Source organism: Urocampus carinirostris, chromosome 3 (assembly GCF_059441175.1).
Source record: "Urocampus carinirostris isolate Australia breed hairy pipefish chromosome 3, RoL_Ucar_1.0, whole genome shotgun sequence".
NCBI lineage: Eukaryota > Metazoa > Chordata > Actinopteri > Syngnathiformes > Syngnathidae > Urocampus > Urocampus carinirostris.
The window spans coordinates 54,392,816-54,411,111 of record NC_142351.1 but is presented as its reverse complement, the minus strand read 5'-3'; the positions used below and the strand labels follow the sequence as shown (position 1 = coordinate 54,411,111).

The 18,296-nt window shown below is 42.7% G+C and overlaps 2 protein-coding genes across 16 annotated transcripts in view; one reads left to right on the top strand and one right to left on the bottom strand.

Moving 5' to 3' along the window:
• The window catches only part of unc80 (unc-80 homolog (C. elegans)), a 54,492-nt gene extending 37,544 nt beyond the window's left edge, over positions 1 to 16,948 (top strand). For 8 of the 15 annotated variants that reach the window (XM_088332533.1, XM_088332532.1, XM_088332526.1 and 5 more), the window contains 20 exons: positions 7 to 145; positions 301 to 397; positions 485 to 655; positions 803 to 895; positions 2,627 to 2,845; positions 2,952 to 3,182; positions 4,733 to 4,856; positions 5,019 to 5,144; positions 6,845 to 6,968; positions 7,042 to 7,248; positions 7,361 to 7,545; positions 7,624 to 7,789; positions 8,327 to 8,506; positions 8,577 to 8,724; positions 9,395 to 9,451; positions 10,928 to 11,009; positions 12,073 to 12,178; positions 12,395 to 12,415; positions 12,624 to 12,838; positions 14,396 to 16,948. In XM_088332533.1, coding sequence (XP_088188659.1) covers positions 7 to 145; positions 301 to 397; positions 485 to 655; positions 803 to 895; positions 2,627 to 2,845; positions 2,952 to 3,182; positions 4,733 to 4,856; positions 5,019 to 5,144; positions 6,845 to 6,968; positions 7,042 to 7,248; positions 7,361 to 7,545; positions 7,624 to 7,789; positions 8,327 to 8,506; positions 8,577 to 8,724; positions 9,395 to 9,451; positions 10,928 to 11,009; positions 12,073 to 12,178; positions 12,395 to 12,415; positions 12,624 to 12,838; positions 14,396 to 14,836 — 3,132 coding nt within the window. In that variant the 3' untranslated portion in view covers positions 14,837 to 16,948. The remainder of the gene's footprint in view (positions 1 to 6; positions 146 to 300; positions 398 to 484; positions 656 to 802; positions 896 to 2,626; positions 2,846 to 2,951; positions 3,183 to 4,732; positions 4,857 to 5,018; positions 5,145 to 6,844; positions 6,969 to 7,041; positions 7,249 to 7,360; positions 7,546 to 7,623; positions 7,790 to 8,326; positions 8,507 to 8,576; positions 8,725 to 9,394; positions 9,452 to 10,927; positions 11,010 to 12,072; positions 12,179 to 12,394; positions 12,416 to 12,623; positions 12,839 to 14,395) is intronic. The other 7 variants (XM_088332534.1, XM_088332535.1, XM_088332524.1 and 4 more) reach the window with 4 other exon arrangements.
• The window catches only part of mtrf1 (mitochondrial translational release factor 1), a 155,181-nt gene that overhangs the window by 77,810 nt on the left and 59,075 nt on the right, over positions 1 to 18,296 (bottom strand). The window lies entirely within an intron of this gene.

The window sequence follows — 18,296 nt, the reverse complement described above, 5'->3', positions numbered from 1 at the left end:
CTCCAGACAAGCACCAGCAGTGGCCTTTCAAAGGGAGTGTCTTCTCAGTGTTTGTTTGACCTTTTGGTCTCTCTGGAAGGCGAGACTCAGGATGCTCTGGATGCATTGGAGCTGGTCAAGGCTGAGAAACCATTGCGCTCTCTCGGTAATTTCTGACATCAGATGATTGATGGAAAACAAAATACTGTCAAAAATATTGAAAAGAAAATGTGTTAACTTCTATGTGTTCATTTTGGCATATAGTAAATACTGACAGGACAAACTGCTTTTAACAAAGTATAAATAAATATCTCTTTGCAGATTTTTGCTATGGCAATGAAGATCTAGCCTTTTCTATTAGTGAAGCCATTAAGCTGTGTGTCACCGTGGTGGCCTATGCACCTGAATCCTTTAGAAGGTAAAGGATTTACACCACTGTTAAACATCCAAGTTGTTATTACTGTCTCAGTTTGTATCCTAAACTAATAGTTCAAACTTTGATCAGTCTCCAAATGATGATGGTGCTGGAGGCCTTGGTTCCGTGTCATCTTCAGAAATTGAAGAGCAACACAATGACAATGGAGTCAGCTTCGGCTGCCAGAGATGAGATCGCAGCCATTGCTGCTCTGGCCACGTCACTGCAAGCACTTCTCTACAGCTCAGAGGCCCTTACAAGGTGCCACATTTATTTACGTTTGGGTGTTTGCTAAGTTGGTGGGCAAGGGTTACAGGCCTTGACTCAAATCAGACTTAAACATCCAATTTCCAAACCTATCCCAGACTTTGAATTTAGAACTTGGCATAATAATGTGTGTGATTACAGGCCCATGACTGCGCCTCAGATATCTCGCTGTGATCAAGGCCATAAAGGAGGGACCACTGCCAATCATACAATGTCAGGAGGAGTCAACACTAGGTCAGACTTAGATTTGGACCTGGTCTGATAAAATCTGTATTAATGCAATGCAGGCAAAGTTACAACATATCAAAGGGGCCGGTCACACAGCCGTTTGCGGCTGAATCACGGCTAAAATTTTGCGGTTTTTTTTGCCCGTGGTTGCCCGCGATGGAAAATGCTCAAAATTGGCCAACCCGCTGTTCATCGGTGGTATGCCCGCAAAACAGACGCCGGCGACTGTTCCGCTTCCTCATCGCGTCATTTCTGCGTCATTTTCTCGTGTGGACCACGGGTATAAAAGCTCCCGAGCCGGTGTTGTGCCCAAATCCGACTCCTACGCAACACCCCCACCCCCCACCCCCTCGCGTGAACGCGCATTCTGCTGCGATCGCTTTTGTTGTAAGCGTGCATTGACGTTGGTGACTTTTTCATCCGCGTTAACAAACGAATACGATCGCACTTTATTGTTTAAATAAACACGTTATATAGACTAGGATCTCCCAATTGTTATAATTAGCTCGCTTTATAGTTTTAATAATCGTTTTATATAGAATACGATCGTTTTCGTTGGAAGCGCAGCAGATTGCACGTTCACGCGAGGGGCGGAGGATTTACCGTTCGATTACGTTCACAACAAAAACAAAGACGGAATGGTTTAAGTTGTATTACATTTCCAACAAATGCAAGACAAAGTGGTTTTGGTTATATGTTCGCCATTACATTCCCTAAAAGTGAGATAAAACGAGGTAAAAGTGGTTGTAGTAGCGAGGGGATGCAAATCTCGGCAGGGATGCATTTCTCGGATAACACCGGGCTGTAGAAATCATAACCGCTCAAGACACAGTCCCGTGAAGATCAAGATTTCAAGCTATGGCATCATTTTTATTTTATTATCTTGAAAAGAAATGTCAAGAAATAAAAATGGATTAAGACGAGGTCACTACGCTGACGGGGATCCATGTTCACCCCCTTGACGTCTCGAGCACAACTGACGTGTGCTCGGCAAATCGCGCTGTATATACGCGGAGAAAGGCGTTTGACTGTCACACGCGTAACACGCTAATTTCACGTAATAACACCGCGATACAGGCGCAGAACATGCTATTACCATGCTCCACCCACGATTACCTGCTGAAATTTCCCGTCCTACCCATGTGTAACCACGCCCTGGCCGCGGCCAGAGCACGTCGTTCTGCGTCATTTCCGCGTCATTACCTCGTGTTGACCACGTGTGCGGCACGCGGTTTAACACGTGCTCAAACTTTTGAGCAGCTCAAAAGTTTTGCGCGCGGCCAACCACGTGTGAATTTCCGACCGCGAGTAAAGCACTGCTGTATCTCGTCTATATGGCGGTCTCAAAACGTCCATTAGCGCCCAACAGTATCCGCTTCACGGCCAGAAATTTCTGGCCGTGGTTCAGCCTTGATACGCTCGTGAAAGGCTGTGTACCCGCGCTCTGAAGGATTGAGCAGCGCAAAACTTTTTCGCGCTGCCACCCGCGCACGAATTTCCGACCGCGTGTTAAGCACTGCTGTATTTCGTCTGCATTGCGATCTCAAAGCGTCCAATAGCGTCCGCCTCACAGGCAGAAATTTCTGGCCGTGATTCAGCCGCAAATGTCTGTGTGACCGGCCCCTAACATACAGTGCTATTACTCAACAAAATGTCGTACTGAAATTTTGTGGTTTTAGAGGGACTAAAATTTATAAATACCACTCTAGTTTTCATTGTAGTCTTAATATCGACCAGGGACAACCTCCACCTACTAGAGGAGGGCCAGGGCATGCCAAGGGAGGAGCTGGATGAGCGCATGGCAAGGGAGGAGTTCCGCCGACCTAGAGAGTCCCTCCTAAACATCTGCACAGAATTCTACAAGCATTGTGGGCCACGTTTAAAGATCCTGCAGAATGTAGCTGGTGAGCCACGAGTGACTGCACTGGAGCTGCTAGACATCAAGTCCCATATGAGGTGGTTTTGACCCCAAAACTATTTGACATAAACTTATTGACAAAATCAGAAAAAACATTATATTTTAGTAGTGTGTTTATGTGTTACATTTTCTCCGGCTTCCCAGACTGGCTGAGATAGCCCACGCCCTACTGAAACTTGCGCCCTACGACACTCTAACCATGGAGAGTCGAGGCCTGCGCCGCTACATCATGGAGATGCTGCCCATCACCGACTGGTCCTCCGAAGCCGTGCGTCCCGCTCTTATCCTCATACTCAAGAGACTCGACCGCATGTTCAACAAGATTCACAAAATGCCCACGCTCAGGTGCGCTCGCCCACAGGCATTATGCACCAGGTCTGTTTAATCCCACTTTAACTCTATCCGTCTCCACGTGAGTGTATCGTGCTGTGCCAGTGCCGTGGTGTGCACGGTAAATATGCGGCTTCTTGGCACTGCGCTGTGGAACTGCCTCCGTGGTTGCTGCCCTATATGCGTCATTGTGATGTGTTTTTGTGCAGCCACTTGTGGGTAGTCAGCCGGGTCAAGTCTTCTGACATGTAACTCGTTAGATTCTGTTACATTATCAAAACAATCACTTTTTAGTATTTGAAACATGTTTTGGGCTGATAAATATTACGACAGAACTACACAAAATGTTGCTACTGCAAGGTTTGTAACGTGCAAAAAATATTTTTTTAATTTACAGCATTTAGTTCATTTAGGCTGCTATTTCATCTTATTTTACTCTATTTTTAACATATTTCTTTTGTGCAAATTTCAAAAGAATCCTAAATTGTTTTTTTAACCTATTTCTCTCTCTGTTAGGAAAATCAATCCTTCAATTTAGTAATCTTATCTAATACAGCAGATGCCAGAGGGTTTCTCTCAATTTATGATTACTCTTTTTTTGTAAAACTATCCCATACGTATATATGTTTTTTTATTTAAAAAGGACTTTAAGTGAGAATTATTTCTAATACTGCTATCTGACCATAATTATTTAAATAAATAAAAATATCTTCCATCAGCCTTGTTGGATAAGAATTATTTCTAGATGTTTTTGTTACTATTTTAAGAATATCTTTACTAAAATAAGTCAACAAAAATACTTTTCTGCCATTTAATTATTCGTAAATACCTATTTCCAAAGAAGTTTATGTTTTTCAGCCAATGTGGTAAGAATAAAGTCCTCTTCAAGAGTAAACAACTTCTGTCTAAAATTTTACATTGCTGCCTATACACAATGATTCACCATCGATCATTTTCAGGTTCACATTAAATTCTGTTACAGTCACTCAAAATAACAATCTCAACAAAACTTTGTTATTGGTGTTGTGAAGGTGAATCTTCACTAAAAGCCTGAAGAGTTGTGCTAACAAGAAGTTAACAGCCCTTTTCGGAGAACTGGTTAACTGACAAACGTACATATGTGCTTGCTGTTTGGGATGCGTGCACTACTAATACCCCCTTGATACCTTTATGGATAATTATTTCAGAGGAACATAAGGTTTATAAACACAATTCTTTTGAGTGTGTTATATCAAAGAAAACCATCCAACATGGGTGGTTAATATAATACATGCACACAGAAGAATTTCTGATGTCTCAATCTGTTGGTAAAATATTTTTAAGCCATTCGCAGCAAAAAACAAAGGACAGGAACATTTAGGATGGACTGCATATATTTAAGATTAAATTAAAGTTCCATGACTGAGACTAGACCCAGATGTTGCGTGCATCACATTAGGGCCTGTTGCTGCACTTGATGCTACGTTTGTGAGCTTTTCAGTCTTTGCTGCTAGTGTGAGTTGAATTGATTTTGGGAGGAAACTTTTCATTGTTCATGTGGCCTGACTGCATGTCTGGTGGGTGGTGGGGTTTCTGGCGGCCTGTGCTGCTTCCAGGAGACAGGTGGAGTGGGAAGCAGCAAGCAACCTGATTGAAGGAATCTGTCTGACTCTCCAACGACAGCCAATCATCTCTTTTCTCCCTCACCTTCGTTCGCTTATTAACGTCTGCGTCAACCTGGTATGAGACACTTGAAAAAATTGTTTTCCTTTTTGTTGCTTGCTTTAAAGAAAAAGTTAGCGATTTGAATATCATCTACTAATCTATAACATGTTGACGTTGCTATGATTTATAGGGTCTGCGGCTTAAATTATGGTCTAAGGATTTACTGTGTGTGTACAGGTGATGGGGGTAGTGGGCCCATCCAGTGTTGCGGACGGCTTACCTCTGCTCCACCTCAGCCCTTACCTCTCCCCGCCGCTCCCTTTTAGTACAGCAGTGGTGCGGTTGGTTGCCCTACAAATCCAGGTAGGATTCCTCATAGCTCTGAGCTCAGGACACCAATGTTATGTATTTTTCAAGAGCAAGAAATGATGAATAAGTGATATCACAAATGATGTCTGAAATATTCAATTCCTTAAACATGTGTCAAATTATAATCAGGGCGCACATTTAATAATTCAAAGTAACTATGTTGTCCTACAATCGAAACTATTATTTACTTCACAACAGAAATACTGACAGTTTTTCAAAAATAATCAACTTTTTTACATTCAATCCCATTACTCCATTTTCCACTCAAATCTATCATTTACGCTGACAAATCAAGAACATACATCCATCCATTATCCGCACCGCTTATTCTCAGTAGGGTTGCGGGGATGCCGGAGCCCATCCCAGCTATCTTCAGGCAGTGGGCAGGGGACACCCTGAACTGGTTGCCAGTCGCAGGGCACACAGAGACAGACATCTGATTTGCTCATTCACACCTAGGGACAATTTAGACCGGTCAATTAACCTGACATGCATGTTTTTGGAATGTGGGACTAAATGGGAGTGCCTGTAAGAAACCCACGCAAGCACACAGAGAAGATGCAAACTCCACACAGGAAGGTTCAATCTCATGACCTCAGAACTGTGTCGCACATGCGCTAACCACTGCGCTACCATGCGAGCTAGAACATCACAATGTAAAAAACAGTGAATCATCCACAAAGCGTAGTGTAAAGTGAAAGAGTGAGGGACAGATTACCACATTTTACAAAGTCCTCCGAACACATGCATTTTCAGGTAAATTGGCCCATGTATCCTTGCGTGTGAATGAGCGAGTGAGTTGACTGTCTGCGACTGGGTGGCATCCAGTTCAGGGGTGCCCCCCCCTGCCCACCTCCAGAAGATAGCTGGGATGGGCTCCAGCACTTCCGTAACCCTACTGAGGATAAGCGGTGCAGAAAATATATTAATTGATTATGGAAGATAAATTCCTACAGAGAGTGCTGCGAGAGGATAAGCGCAGGTATAGGAGAGGCAGTTGCAACAAGGATGAACAAGAATAAAAAAAGAGTGAAGCGGGGTACATGTCTGTCGCCAAAAATATTTTTTGCAAATGAAACACTACAGTTTATTCTTTTAGTCAGTTTCTATGTTTAATTTTGAATTGAGTGAAATGAAAAAAAGACTAAATAAAACTAAATTAATCAAGGAATGAGCAATTGTTATGACGCAATTATTGTAGGTCAAACTAATGACGTGGTTAGCAGAAAGTACGTTCCTAGATTGTTCAGGAATCATTTCCTTGCTCCTACCAAAGAAGTGAAAGGGGGAGGAGAAAAATGAACAAGCTGAAGTGGGTAGGTAATGGGATTGAGCCTTTATGTAGCCTACAGACTTCTGCCACTATGCAGACCTTAACCCTACAATGTAAAACATATATTTTTGTTTTGCATAAGACCCAGAAAGAAAGGTTTCTAAAGCATACAGACTATTTACATGGACTCAGTGGGTTCCAATCTAACGTTCTTGTTGTATTTTAATATGGTTCAAATTAATGTTGAGTTTATACCTTAGTAGCAAAATGGTAATGTAACATGTCGCGAAATAGAAAGCTGAACTCCTTCAGTTGATATAATACGATACGATGTGATTGCATGTTGTTCAGACACCAGCAACATTAAATTTGAGATGTCAAAATAGGGTGTTTTTTCTCTTGATCTATGATTTTTTAATAGGCCTTGAAGGAAGACTTCCCTCTCAGTCAAGTGATCTCACCTTTCACCAATCAAGAAAGGCGAGAGGGGATGCTATTAAACTTACTTATTCCCTTTGTGCTCACTGTTGGGTCTGGAAGCAAAGGTATAACCTTACACATTTATTGCTGTTTTTATTTTCAATATTTATATTCATATATTCTTGTATTCAAATATAGACAGCCCCCATCTGGAGCAGCCGGAGATTTTCCTGCTGTTGCAGACGGTCATCAATATTCTACTGCCACCACGTATAATCTCCACATCCCGCACCAAGAACTTTATGTTAGACGCTTCGCCGGCACACTGCTCTACACCTGGCGACGCGGGGAAGGACCTGCGCAGAGAAGGCTTGGCTGAGTCCACCAGCCAAGCGGCATATCTAGGTACTTTTTGAAACTTGCTGTAATTCTCGGGGAAAAAATGTTTGTCTGGCCTCCAATAAAACGTCGTCGTTCCTGACCTTGTCACTCCCCCCACTTTTTTGTTTGTCCACAGCTCTGAAAGTTGTGTTAGTGTGCTTCGAACGCTCCCTCGGAAACCAGTGGTATCGTCTGAGTCTACAGGTCAAAGAAATGGCTCTGAGGAAGGTGGGCGGCCTTGCCTTCTGGGACTTCATTGACTTTATCGTGCGAACCCGCATCCCCATCTTTGTGCTATTGAGGCCCTTCATACAGTGCAAGGTGAAGAAACATCTTTTGTTGTTTCCAACACTCTCCTGTCCTCGCCATTCATCATTGCTTTCTTCCCCTGATGTCCAGTTATTGACGCAGCCAGCTGACTCCCAGGAAGAGATCACGGCACGCCACCACATTGCCGACCAGCTCGAGCGCCGCTTTATTCCACGCCCTCTGTGCAAGAGCTCGTTGTTTGCTGAATTCAATAATGAACTAAAGATCCTCAAGGAGGCTGTCCACAGTGGCTCAGGTCACAGTCTCTCATTGCAATGTTTTCAACAAGGAATGCCCATTAACTATTTTGCCTACCAATAACTGATCAAATCTTGCTTCTAGAAATGGATGTAGATAACCGATTTCGAGATTTGTATTTTCTCTTTTCACTGCATGCTATACGTAGAGAATAAAATACAACCACACGAACACACAACAGGGTTCAACAACAACAACAACAACAACAACAGAAATCTATAAACAATACAAAACTCATTAGAAGCCCGTGTAATCACAACAGCACTGCACGCATCGACAGATCTTGGCCGAGCCTTCCAGGTTCAGCACTCATACAAATAGGTAGTGAGTAGAAACTACCAAGTTTTGCTGCTACTTTATAGAAAAATAAAATATAAGGAGGATCATATTTTTTAGAATCTTTCTAGCAAGTAGTGTCGCTGGACTGAAATTGTGGCTAATTTTCGTGTTTTTTTTTTCTATTTTATCGGGCTGATAACTGTGATGTTATATCTTGCTGTTATCATCCTGATTCTCAACCACTGTCTTCATGCAGCGTACCAGGGAAAGACGTCCATCAGCACAGTGGGCACCTCCACGTCGGCCTACCGCCTCAGTTTAGCCACCATGTCCCGCTCCAACACTGGAACCGGCACGGTCTGGGAGCAGGACAGCCAGCCGTCCCGACAGCCTTCCCAGGACACGCTCAGTCACACTGATGAGGACGATGAAGAGAGTCAGATGCTCTTTCATTTAGGTTGTCAGTCTCACTGCATTATGTGACCTGTGGTACTCTCTCCCCTCAGATGATTCAATAAGTATCCCCAGCATCGTGAGCGAGCATGAAGCGTTCTTACCCAGGCTCATATCAGAACGCAGATTCTCTAGTCATGCCGCCGGCTCAGCCACTTTGCAACCTGAAGCCCCTCGCAGCAACATGTTGCCCAGCCACAGGTAAATATTTATAAAGTCTTGCTGCGAAGAGGCCAAGTCAGTCACAATGTATTTAAAAAGACAAAATTGGGGAGATCGGAAGTAGTAATTCCATTTGTTTTAACTTACTACTTCTGCTAAAACATTTTAAGGTTTATACCATAAAAATATCGAAAACAAGCATTTTCCAACATAACTAAAACAAAAATTGTATCCTCATTTTGACCCTGTAATCACAACATTTGTATTTCTTCCAAAAAAGTGGCAGACGTATCTACTGTAAATCTGATGCTTTTTTCTCTGTTGTATTTACCAGCAAAACATTTGAATCCAAATTTCTTCTGTTGTTTACTTAACCTTTATTACAATGTTTTATTTTGGAGTCGTCATCCTCTGCATGTGGGCAAATAGAACACAGATATCCGTTTTAAAATGCAAATGATTGGGAAAAAAAATCCAGTTAAATATCAATACTTGAGTAAGAGGAGATATATTTGTCTTTCTCACGTCTGGTTTTGGTGTGTATGACAATATTTTCTGTTCTGTGTGACTTGGCAGCTATTGGTAAGGAAATGTTTAAAAAGCTGCGGTTGTCCCTCGGCACCAGGAGGTGATGTCGGGTGTTGATGGATGTGGACTTAACAGCTTTAACCTACCGCTCTCCCCCTTCCGCCTCCTACCCTTTTTACAGTGAACCCAATGTGCTAGATGAGTCCCAGGGCCTTCTGCAGGAGGGTAACCTCTCTAGGTACAGTGCCCCCCCCAACCCTTTTTCTGTGTGTGTCCGCTGCGTCTGTACAGCAGTGGGAGGGGCTCGACCTCCAGACGAACCTCCTCCAATGGCTGCCTCTACGTTTAATCATTCATCCGCATCCAGTCCGGTCGCCTCCAACTGTCTCTATATCTATCTCTCTCTCTGTAGCTTAAGGTTTCTAAATGTCTCTTTTCCATCTCTATCTCTCTCTACCTGTCTGTCTGTCTGTCTGCCTGTCTGTCTCTTTCTCTCTCGCATATGCTCTTTTTCTTTGTGTCTCTTTCTCGTCTCCCCCTATCTTTGTGTCTTTTTTTTGCGCTCTGTGTTTGTCTCTTTCTCTCTCTCTCTCTCTCTCTCTCTCTCTCTCTCTCTCATCTCTCTCGCTCTGTCCTTCTTTCTCTTGTCTGTCTGTCTCTCTCTCTCTGTTTTGTCCTCTCGTTCTGTCTGCCTCTGTATCTCTGTCCCTGTCTTTCTCACACTCTGTGTCTCACTTTATGTCTCCCTCGCTCTGTCTCCCTGTGTCATTGCCTCTCACTCCTTCTGTGTGTCTGTTTGCTCTGTCCATCTGTTTCTCTTTTTATTTTCACTATCTGTCTTTTGCGCTCTCTATCTTTCTCTTTCTCTCTCTGTCTCTGTTTCTATGTATCTGACTCTCACAGTCTTTCTCCTACTCTTGTTCTCCCTCTTTCTCTCTGTTGTTTTGTTTGTCTCTGCCTCTCTTTCTTTCTTCCCTGTCTCTCTATGTCTATACACCTCTATCTCTTGATACTTCTTTTTCTCTGTGCTTTCCTCTCTGTTTGTCTCCCTCCTTTTTTACTCTCACTCTGCTCACTCTTTGTCTCTCTTTTACTTTCTCCCTTGATTTGTCTTTCTGTCTCACTCTCTCTTTCGTATTTTATTTTTTTTGTCGGTGATTATATTTTCGTCTCTGTTCTCCCTCCGAGTTCCACACTGACCCTCATCTCCTCGACTCATAATCTGCGCTACCCTAACCAAGCTTCCTCGCCTAATTCAAACCAAACTTTTAGATTTACTGGGTTCAAGGTTTTATGTGTCCTTTTTCTAAATAGATGTGGGTCTTTCCAGCCATCATCGGTGCCATGGTGTGTCACATTGTTTACATGTCAATCAGGCTTCTCACTGATCAAATTGGCGGTCCTACTTTGGATACCAATCTGTTGGGGAAAGGGTGAGGAATTATGGTAGCAACCTAACACGCATTATCAGATTTGTCACAAATTCAGATTTGACTCTCTCTATGCCTGGTAGAGTGCATACAAGGTTGCTACTTTTTATCCCTCTCCTCCATCCCCTCTTGTGTTTTGAATCTTAGCAAACTTGCTGTGCTGTGTAGTGAGTGAGTAGAATGGCAGTTTTGGCTAGAGAATTGACTGAAGGTGGCCGAGCATTGTTTTTTTTACTCATCTTGTTCACGTGTGTTAATGAATGTGTGTTTACAACTGCTACCAGGGTTGCCAGTGTCCAGAGCGAGCCCGGTCAGCAAAATCTTCTCATCCAGGCTCCACTGGGGAGGAAAAGAGGCCTGAGACAGGTTAGCCATCATTTGCCACCACTTTGTTTGCTATAATTTACAATGCATTGTAAAATCTGGATCATATGGAAAATTGTACACCTTTAAAAAAAAAACTAGAGAAAAATATTGTTTTTAAATCATATAAACGTGAATGTGAATTTCCCTCCGGGGATGAATAAAGTATCTATCTATCTATCTATCTATCTATCTATCTATCTATCTATCTATCTATCTATCTAAACACCAAGTTTGTAGGCTTTAAGTACCTTGTGTTTTATTAGTGTAAGCATTACATAGTTATATAGTGTTTGACCGATTTACTGCTGATCAAAAATATAAATATCTAAATGTTAATGAAATTAATCCAAGAAGAATGTCAAAAATAAATGTGGGACAGTAGAACAAAATTATGAATTGTCTAAGCTCAATATTACGTTGGCCTTTTGCACTTCACGGCGCAATGGTTAGCGCGTGTGCGGCACAGGTCTGAGGTCGTGGGAACCTCCTGCGTGGGTTCAAATCCAGCTACCGGCCTTACTGTGCGGAGTTTGTATGTTCTCCCCGTGCTTGCGTGGGTTTCCTCCGGGCACTCCGGTTTCCTCCCACATTCCAAAAAAACATGCATTTCAGGTGAATTGGCCGGTCTATATTGTCCCTAGGTGTGACTGACCGAGTGAGTTGTCTGTCCCCGTGTGCCCTGCAATTGGCTGGCAACCAGTTCAGGATGTCCCCTGCCCACTGCCCGGAGATGGTTGGGATGGGCTCCAGCCCCCACGCGACCCTAATAAGGATAAGTGGTACAGCTGATGAGATGAGATAAAAAATGAATATTAAGATTAGGAATATTTACAAGAAAATAGTTGTAGGACCAGCCTAAGTTGTAAGTGCCTACATTCTGCTGTATTAGATAATTTTGTGAAATATTTTTGCAGTGTAAAAGTACTTGCAAATACATTTGAAGATTTCTTCTGAAATGTTCTACAAATAAGATGAGCCATAGTTGCTATTTTGGTAGGGATCTGAATGATCTCGTCTGTGAATTTTCTCTGAAAGCCTATTTTGTTCCATTTGTATCCCACAGCTCCGGCGCCCCTTGCTGTCCATTCCAAAGAATGAGCCCCGGGGTCGTTCTGGAGCCCGTCTCTCCACAACTCGCAGGAGCGTCCAACCCAAAAATAAACCTCTGGGTAACAGTCTTTAAAAGCATTCACTGGATAGAGTCGATTATCTCCAATTAAATTACCAAAGTTTGAAAGACTTCTCACAAAGTTGTCATCATAGCGAGCTCACCTGTCTCCCCCTCGTCTCCACCTCGTATCTGTTCCAGTGTTTGTTGTGTCCCTGGACACCAAACTGACATATCTCACTCTGTTCTGTCTCATTCCTTTTGTTTCAAAATAAAGAAACTTTATTGGACTGTGAAGGTGAGACACACCCCTTAACCTTTCCCCTCCTCCCCTCTGTATTGACCCAACCCTTCTTTCTGCATCCTCACCCTGTGGGACGCTCTGCATGTCTGTCTTGCACTCCTTTCTGAAGCCCTACCCACCACCTCTGCCTCCTTTAGTGGTGCTGATGATCTTGACAGCTTCTGTTTTTGACCTTGCGTACATACATTTGTATCCTCGACAGTGCAAGGAGACCAGAAAAGGTCCGTGACTTTCACGGAATACCAAGGCCAGCAAACGTACGAAGGTGGCGGCAAGCCTCTGAGCCCTGGTGCGGCCAACGTCTCAATCGAAGGCAAGAAGAGTAATCATGCCACGCCCAAGCCTCCCAAACTGGAGGTGCCCCACCCCTCATCGGCCACAGTCATCGCAGATCTGCACAGTGCTGCAAAAACACAGGTGCTAAGTTGCCTTTCCATACCTGTCAACCTCAGCTAATTGCTCCCCTTTTTAATGGTTGCAATTCCTCTTATTAAACAATAATAAACGTTCCAGACACAGAGTGGCACGTATTCGATCACTGATAGACAGACTATGTATAATAAAAATGTATGTATAATACTTCACCAGCAATCTACAATGACGTTGTCTGCTACCAGTTATAGAGACAATCCAGATCAGAGACGAAATGGGCAAAGGAGATCGTTCCAACAAAAAAAAACAATAATAATAAAAAGGAAAGATATATATATATATATATATATATATATATATATATATATATATATAATACGTGTGTGTGTGTGTATTTATATGCCTACATTATTAATATAATACAAACAGGAGGTTTGACAGTACTTTATTGAATATTTCCTACTCTTGATATTTTAACTTTTTCCCCCACAAATCAAGTCCTCAATTTATACATCTAAATTGAACAGCAATGGAAATTATCTAGCAAATCTAATCAATCCAAAAAAAAACGCTACACTTCCGTATCAGCGTCAATGTCAGATTGCTGAGTTTCTTTTGATCCATGAGAAACGATAAGAAGCAAATGCAATTTGGTCTATTACCGTGGCAACCACCATTGACAACGACACAACATCTGTGTTGCTATCTCCACAGTGTGGTTGCTCTGGCGCTGTCGTCTAGAAATTTAGGGCTCACAAATTATGCGACACAGTCCTCACTCAGGTTTTCTTTTTGAGCAGTATTAAATATGTGCGCGCCTTTGTTATCGCTATCTTGAACAGTCACATGATCCGAATAGGTGACGTAAACAAGTAAGAGTTAAAAAGACAGCTTCAGGTGTGTGGGGGGTACGGCGCTGTTAGTATTCTGCAGCCAAAGGTGTTGACGCCGAATTCCCAATATGGTTGGCGCCAGGTGTGTGCCGGCTTAAAATGTTAGAAATGGACGTGAATACTGTATTTATTTGTGTACCGGTATATGTTTTTTAATCTGAATAAGAACTCAAAGTTCACGTGTGCGTTATGCACGTACTTTTACTCTTGTAAATTATTGTATTTCTGCAATGATGGATCAGTCGAAAAATATTGCTGACCATTATCGCAAAACATTGCATGCTATTGGAAACAAACCCAGGTCCTGGCAGTGAGGATGCCTTCATCCTCACAACTAGACCACCAGTGACATTGATGATATATGTAAAGCAATGGATTTTATTTCATTATCACTCTATTTTTATTCACAGTACCAGAGACACATGTTAAAGAATGGAGAAGATATAAATAAGTGCAAAAGCGTTAGTGTTGTGTTCATTACAATAAATAATTTTAATCATGGCCGAACCTATTCAACAACGTTTGTCCCCTTTAAGTTTTATACAGATTTTTAAACAAAGATTAGAGGTGTGCGTTATACATGGATGAATACATTCCTTTGTACGGCTGTTTAGGCCTGTGGCTTTAAATCCTATGTGGTTCGTACAAAGACAAAATGGATTTGAGCATGTTGATTAACAGTATAGAAATGTGCATGTATTCTCTGCAGGTTGCTCCTTCGCTGACGAGCAAGGAGAAACGAGAGCAGTGGGGTCTCCGCATTAGCCTGTCCCCACCTCCTTCAGTTTCTCGCGCCTCCACCCCAACCCCACCGCCCCATCCCTGCTCCCCCCTCGGCGTTTCCAGGACCGGCTCCCCGTTATCCCGCACCAGCTCGCCTCTCCCCCCGCCGCTCCCGGTGCTGACCACGCACTCTCTCACCCTCCCACCGGCTCCCCCGCCGACGGTGTCCAACCCCCGAGAAAGTCCAGGCGATGCCGACACGACCTCCCTCTTGCCGCAAAGCAGCGCTCTATTGAACCTGAGCGAGGACGAAGGCACGGAAAACCCGCTCCTCACCCCGCTACTGTCCGCAACCGTACCTCGGCACTCGCCGCATCGGGGCCACCGGTCTCCCGTCAAGCCAGACTCAGATGAGTCTCATGTGTAGGACGGACCGGAGGGAACTTTATGATGGCAGTAGAAAATCGACTCCCTATACTGTAATCCCTCGTTGTTTTGTGCCTTGTCCTTTGCAAGATTAGATAGATAGATAGATAGATAGATAGATAGATAGATAGATAGATAGATAGATAGATAGATAGATAGATAGATAGATAGATAGATAGATAGATAGATAGATAGATAGATAGATAGATAGATAGATAGATACTTTATTCATCCCCGTAGGAAAATTCACACTTCCAGCAGTCTACCCTGTTGTTTATTAACAGATTAACATGATGCCCTAGGAGTGCTTGTAACGGAGTGGATGACGTCACGCCAGTCCAAAAATTCAACATCCCTGCGGCAGATGGAAAACTTTTCTTTGTGAAAATCCAGGGATACACCACCTCGTGTTAGCAAGTCCGCCTCCTCTCCGATTCCCCCCGGCTTTCGTGTCTCTTTTGTCTGTCCTGGTGGTGTCTTTTTCTGTTATTGCCACCTAAAATGAACTGCACCCATGCGGTTGTGAACCATTTTCCCCAATAGCATATTTCTGTAAGTGGAGACCAGCAGAAGGCACGTTTGTTTGAAGACGTGCCATTCTGGTCCACCTAAAATGAAAGAGTTGTGGCCGCAATCTATTATCCACGGTTTACTATTGCTGAGAGTAGGGGCAGGCAGAGCACATTTTTAGCATATAAATTCTATTGCACATTTTGGACGCATTCCGATATCCTCTGTTGACCATTGTTGCGAGCTGGGACAAGCAGAGCCCACGTTTGTTGGGCCTGGCAGCTCTGTTCCCACCTGTTTTCACCTAAAATGAATGGCACTCAAGCACAATCTATTATCCCTAAATCTAGGTTGGTGCAAGCATCGACTCGCAAAAGGCACTTTTTTCAAGAGGGGCGCCATTCTGGCATGCTTAAAATGAATTGCATGGTTTTGTCGATGATCCATTATCCCTGGTCAACTACAGCAGGGGCCAGTAGAGCTCATGAAGCATGTCATTGTGGCCTGCCTTTTATGAACTGCGTATTTTGGCTCTGATCCATAATCCCCAATTGATTTGCTGCGAGCAGTGCCCTGCAAAGTGCACTTTTGTCAGGCCTGGCAGTTATTTAGTTGCTATTATATCTACCTAAGATGAACTGCACATATGCGGCCGCAACACATTATCCCCAATCCCATATTGCTGCAGGCAAAAACCCTCAAAAGGCACTCTTGTTAGAGGACAGGCTTGTTCTGATCCGCCTTCAATGAAATGCACGCTTGTGGCTGCAATCCATGATTCCCATCAACTATTGCGAGCGCACAGGGCAGCAGAGCGGTTTATTTTTTGGGGGTACAGGCTGCTTAAGTGTGCCATTGTGGCCTGTTTAAAATAAACTGTAAAGTCAACTATTGCTGAAACAGGAACTGAAAAAGCTAATATACAAGAGCTCTTTTTTCCCTTTCTGTCTCAAATAAACAGCACCCGTGCTGTCATGATCCATTATCGCCAGTTGACTATTCCTGCGTAAAAATGTGGGGTGGGGGCTAGTTAGCGGAATTTTGTATATCGTCTGAGGGGTCTGGTCCCCTTTAAGTGTGCTAAGCGAGGGATTACAGTACTTGTACAACACTGTGAAAAACCGTATTCTATTACATATATAGAAATATTTTATCAGAACTCATACTCCTGTTTTGAAGAGATAATTATCAAATAGCTATTAATCCACAAGGGTACATTTAATTGTTATCATTCAATGTTGTATAATTATTTGCATATAAAATATACATAATATTTTAATTTTAAATATTGGAAACAAATTTAATTTTGTATGTAGTGTGTCTATCCAGCTATTATCTAGCCATTGCTTTTTCATTCTATGCCTTAATATAACAAACAAAAAATATATATCGGAAGATATGTTTACATAATTTTATTGAGTCAAATACACGTGAAACAACATATTACATAGTGCCATTTGTTGCTGTCTGATTCCTTCCGGGAACTTGAGATGTTTATTGCCACTATTTGTGAAGGTGTTATGTGTTCTGGGCTTCGATTAACAAGCATTATTTGTGCCATTGTCTTGCAAGTTCGTTAATAAAATATCCTTATTATGAAAAATGCATCTTCTTTTAAGGGGGGATGTTTGACGTGGGAAAAAAATGACTTGGTTTGTATTAAAAAGTGAAGATGTTGATTTCACAAAGAATTGGGTATTATCGTCTACATGTATACAGGACTGTCTCAAGAAATTACAACATTGTGAAGTTCTTTATTTTCAGTGGTGCAATTAAATAACAAAAAGAATCACACATTCTGGATTTATTGCAAATCATCTGAAATATTACTAGCAATTTTTATTTGGATATGGCTGACTATGGATTACAGCCTACTTGAAACGCTTCCTGATGTTCCACAGGGTTTCTGCAGATCCTTGAAAAGTCCTAAAAGGTATTTAATTCATTATTCTAAAAATGAGGCCTTAATTGGCAATAAAACTCTCAAATCCAATTTTCAAAAGGCTTAAAATGTGAACACAATAACATTTATATTTGTTTGAACTAAAAAGATCTATCAAAAAACTCTTTTTTTGTCATGATTACCGATGTAAATCACCTGTGCCCGCCCATTTGGCGCCAACCACTGTGGGTTCCGGTTGGCTCCTTGTCCCTAGTTATACCTAGTCCTGTCAATCCCCTGTGGTCAGTCTGTCTGCGAACCTCTGTTTATACAAGGCAAGCCTTTTTCGACCCTGACTCCCGCCTGTCCCGTTTTTGCTCCCGTTTGTTTTGATCCCGACCACACCTGCTCTCCCGTTCTGGCTTACGACCCATTTTTGATCCCGACTACGTTTACTCTCCCGTCCTGACTCGTTTCCAACCTCGACCACGGGATTGCTCACCCTGTCCCGGCTACCGACCTGTTTTTCCGTCCCTGACACCGCCATCGCTCGCTACAGAAGATCCATTTCCGTATTCGGATCACAATCCAAGTGCGAGACCGACTTGCTTGCCGCGTCCAGTGAGCATCGGATCGCCTATATATATATGTAACCGCGGTGTATCTGTCCCACCAAAGATCCACGTTCACGCTGGACTGGATGATGAGGTTTTTATTACAGTTTCTGCAGATGAAATGAGTCACATTAGCTACTCTGCTGGCTTTGATCTTTTTGATCTTGTTGGCAGCTCTCTCTGTAGACTGCCCAAAGCATATCAAAGGGCTTTCTTTTCAGTTTACATAGAATATATTTATATACCGTATATACATTTTTACATCCATCTTCTCACATGTTCTCCCTGTGCTTGCGTGGGTTTCCTCCGGGCACTCTGGTTTAATTAGTAATAATAATAATTTCCTTTGTATTGTCATTCTTTTCCTTCCACATTCCAAACACATGCATTTCAGGTTAATTGGCCGGTCCAAATGGTTCCTAGGTGCGAGTAAATTGTCTTTCTCTGTGTGCCCT